This window comes from Grammomys surdaster, unplaced genomic scaffold (assembly GCF_004785775.1).
Source record: "Grammomys surdaster isolate TR1022 unplaced genomic scaffold, NIH_TR_1.0 61, whole genome shotgun sequence".
Classification (NCBI taxonomy): Eukaryota; Metazoa; Chordata; class Mammalia; order Rodentia; family Muridae; genus Grammomys; species Grammomys surdaster.
Window position 1 is genome coordinate 5,944,615 of NW_021604563.1, and position 2,741 is coordinate 5,947,355.

The 2,741-nt window shown below is 40.9% G+C and overlaps 1 protein-coding gene across 1 annotated transcript; it reads right to left on the bottom strand.

The window, feature by feature from the left end:
* Positions 1–492: 492 nt before the first annotated feature.
* LOC114622623 (CUGBP Elav-like family member 3-B) lies at positions 493–2,436 on the bottom strand. The gene has a single exon (XM_028769068.1). It carries the CDS (start codon positions 2,413–2,415, stop codon positions 718–720), a length of 1,698 nt encoding a protein of 565 aa, XP_028624901.1. The 5' UTR covers positions 2,416–2,436; the 3' UTR covers positions 493–717.
* Between the last annotated feature and the right edge of the window lie 305 nt (positions 2,437–2,741).

The window sequence follows — 2,741 nt, forward strand, 5'->3', positions numbered from 1 at the left end:
GTCACCTTGTTCAATGGCAGCCTAGGTAATGAAGCAAGCCTCTGTCTCAAAATAAAGGTAAAAACAGAACCAGAATAAAAACCAAGGAATAAAATTGATGATTTCTAATTAGGAAACTAAAAGCTTATCATACTGTGTTGTCATAAAGCAAAGGGGAAATTCCTAGGTAAACTAACAATAGTATTTACAAAACTAATGGCATTTTACAATAGTGACTGTGGTTGACATCATGAAAATGTGTGTATTTGGGACAAACAACAAACATATTGATATATCCAGAATACAGAAAGTATTCAGAAGCAATATATTTCTATTCACTATTAACTATTTGACAGAACTGTGTAAGTACCTCTAACCCAAACATACCAACACAGAATTAAAATGGGGCAGGGCAGTGATAAAACTCTCTTCCCTTTCCTCACCATAACACATACAAAGCACAATAAAACCCCAAATCAAAGCAGAAGTCACTCACTCAAAAATAAGTGTTTTAAATGTTTATTTTCCAGAAAAACCTTCTACAAGATAGTCTCAAGCCTTTGTCTTTTTGTTGTAGCTCCAATGTCAAAAGGCGATGGAAAATGTATTGATACTTCAAAAGTTTCTGCAAGTAGTGGCAATGTCCAATCAAGCAGTTGTTGGACCATTTCATATAAGTTAGTGAATTTTTCACTGTTGGACAGAATGGTCCTTGCATAATGGTTTTGTAGTAAGGCTTCAAAATGCTGAATAGATTCCCTGGTAACCGTTACCAAGGAGAGTGGACTGGTTTATTTGAACATTGTAATTAGGTGCAGATCCCAAGTCATAAGCTCCATAGCTGTATAGGAAGAAATAATCTCCATTAGAGCCATGAAAAGCTGGCAGTGTATTGCAGACATTCAGAAAATTGCCGTATACATGGGAGAAATTAAGTCCTCCAGTGCTTCCACCACTTCCAACTGCCCCACAAAAGTTTCCATTTGCTCCGAAGCTATGTTGATTTGGTCCAAAAATGTTATGGGTCGCTCCCACAGAATACTGACTTGACCCAAAAGCATTTGGGTTTGCCCCCAGAACATACTGGCTTGTCCTGAAAACATTTGGGTTTGTTGTCAAAACATAGTGGCTTGTCCAGATATCATATGGGTTTGCCACAAAAGCATAGCAGTTTGGCCTGAAGCTATCTGAGTTTGTACCCAAAGTATACTGGCTTGCCCCAAAAGCATATGGGCTTGTCCAATAAGCATATTGACCTATCCCAAAAGCATCTGAGTATGTTCCCAAAGGATATTGGTTTGTCCAGAAAACATTTGGGTTTGCCCCCCAAACATATTGGTTTATCCCAAAAGCATTTGGGTATGCTGCCAAAGTATACTGGCTTACACCTAAAGCATTTGGGTATGTTCCCAAAGTGTATTGGCTTGTTCTTAAGGTGTTTGGAATTGTCCCAAGCATATACTGGCTTGCCAAGAAGGTATTTTGGTTTGCCCCCAGAGCATAGTGGCTTACCCCTACAGTATTTGAGTTTGACCTCAAAACATTACGGCTTGCCCTGAAAGCACTTGAATTTGTCACAAGAACATTGGAGTTAGCCTGGAAAGCACTGGTGGTATCCCTGAAACCACGGGCATTTGCCAAAGTGACATCTGAGTTTGCTCTAGAAGTATATGAGCCAGCCCTGTGGGCATCTTGGTTGGCTTCTTGAGCACCTGAGTTAGCCATAATGTGAAAGCTTTGGCTGCCTCCTCCTCTCCAGTGGTTTTCTAACTCCGCAGCTGGAACAGCTTTTCTCGCCCTATCCTTAGCTCTAGTCCTATTTTTACTCAGTTGTCTTGCAGGATATTCTTTAGGGAATGCCATTTTAACTTCACAACGGCTGGAGCCAATGAAATGGTACCTGGTTTCTAAGACCTTTCTAACAGCATTTTCATCCATGTATTTGATAAAACCGAAAGCTCTTCTTTCCTGCGTATCTGAACACAGTGGAAGCTCAATAGCCTCTATCTGCCCAAATGTGCCAAAGTAAGCTCTTATTTTTTCTTTAGACATCCAAGGATTCAGCCCACCCACAAAAACCTTTTTGATGGGGAATTGAGATTCAAGGGCTTTAGCCCTTTTAAATTCTACTTTCTTGCCATCGACTTTGTGGTCTTTCACTCGAAGCACCTTCTCTACTGTGGAACTGTCTTTGAACAGCACGAATCCAAATCCCCTAGACAGACCGGTATTTGAGTCTATTTTTATAATAAAATCTATTATCTCACCGAACTTAGACAAGTATTCCAGAAGTACTTGCTTGTTCAGTTCTTGGGAAAGTCCCCCAATGAACATCTTACTGGCATCCTGTTGGTTCTTGGTGGCATCAATTCTGAACCCTTCCCGGAATTGGTCTCTTTCATTGTACTTTCTCACAGCGAGGCTGGCAGTAATCATGGTAGATAGGCTGGATGGAGGTTACTTGACTGTTGGTGAAACAACGGCTGAGGCACAAATGGTGGCGGCATAGCCGTCCTCAGGGAGTTGGGGGAATTGTCGCACAATAGTGACGAAATAGAAACAAGTATTACGACTAGAGCCCGCGCAGGACTACTTTGTATTCTAAACTGGGGGGCAGGGCTTGTGTCTGATTTGTCTAGCAAAGGTATTGATGTTTGTCATGCAAAAGCAGGCATGCCTATAAACTTTGTTTTTCTGCTCATAAGGCCCACAAAAGGAATAGTTTGGTACAAAAGGAAGCTTTTTCATTGTTATTTTTGTCT

What these genes read in the sequence shown, in the direction of transcription:
- LOC114622623 (XM_028769068.1), bottom strand. Translation starts at nt 2,415, where the DNA reads ATGATTACTGCCAGCCTCGCTGTGAGAAAGTACAATGAAAGAGACCAA.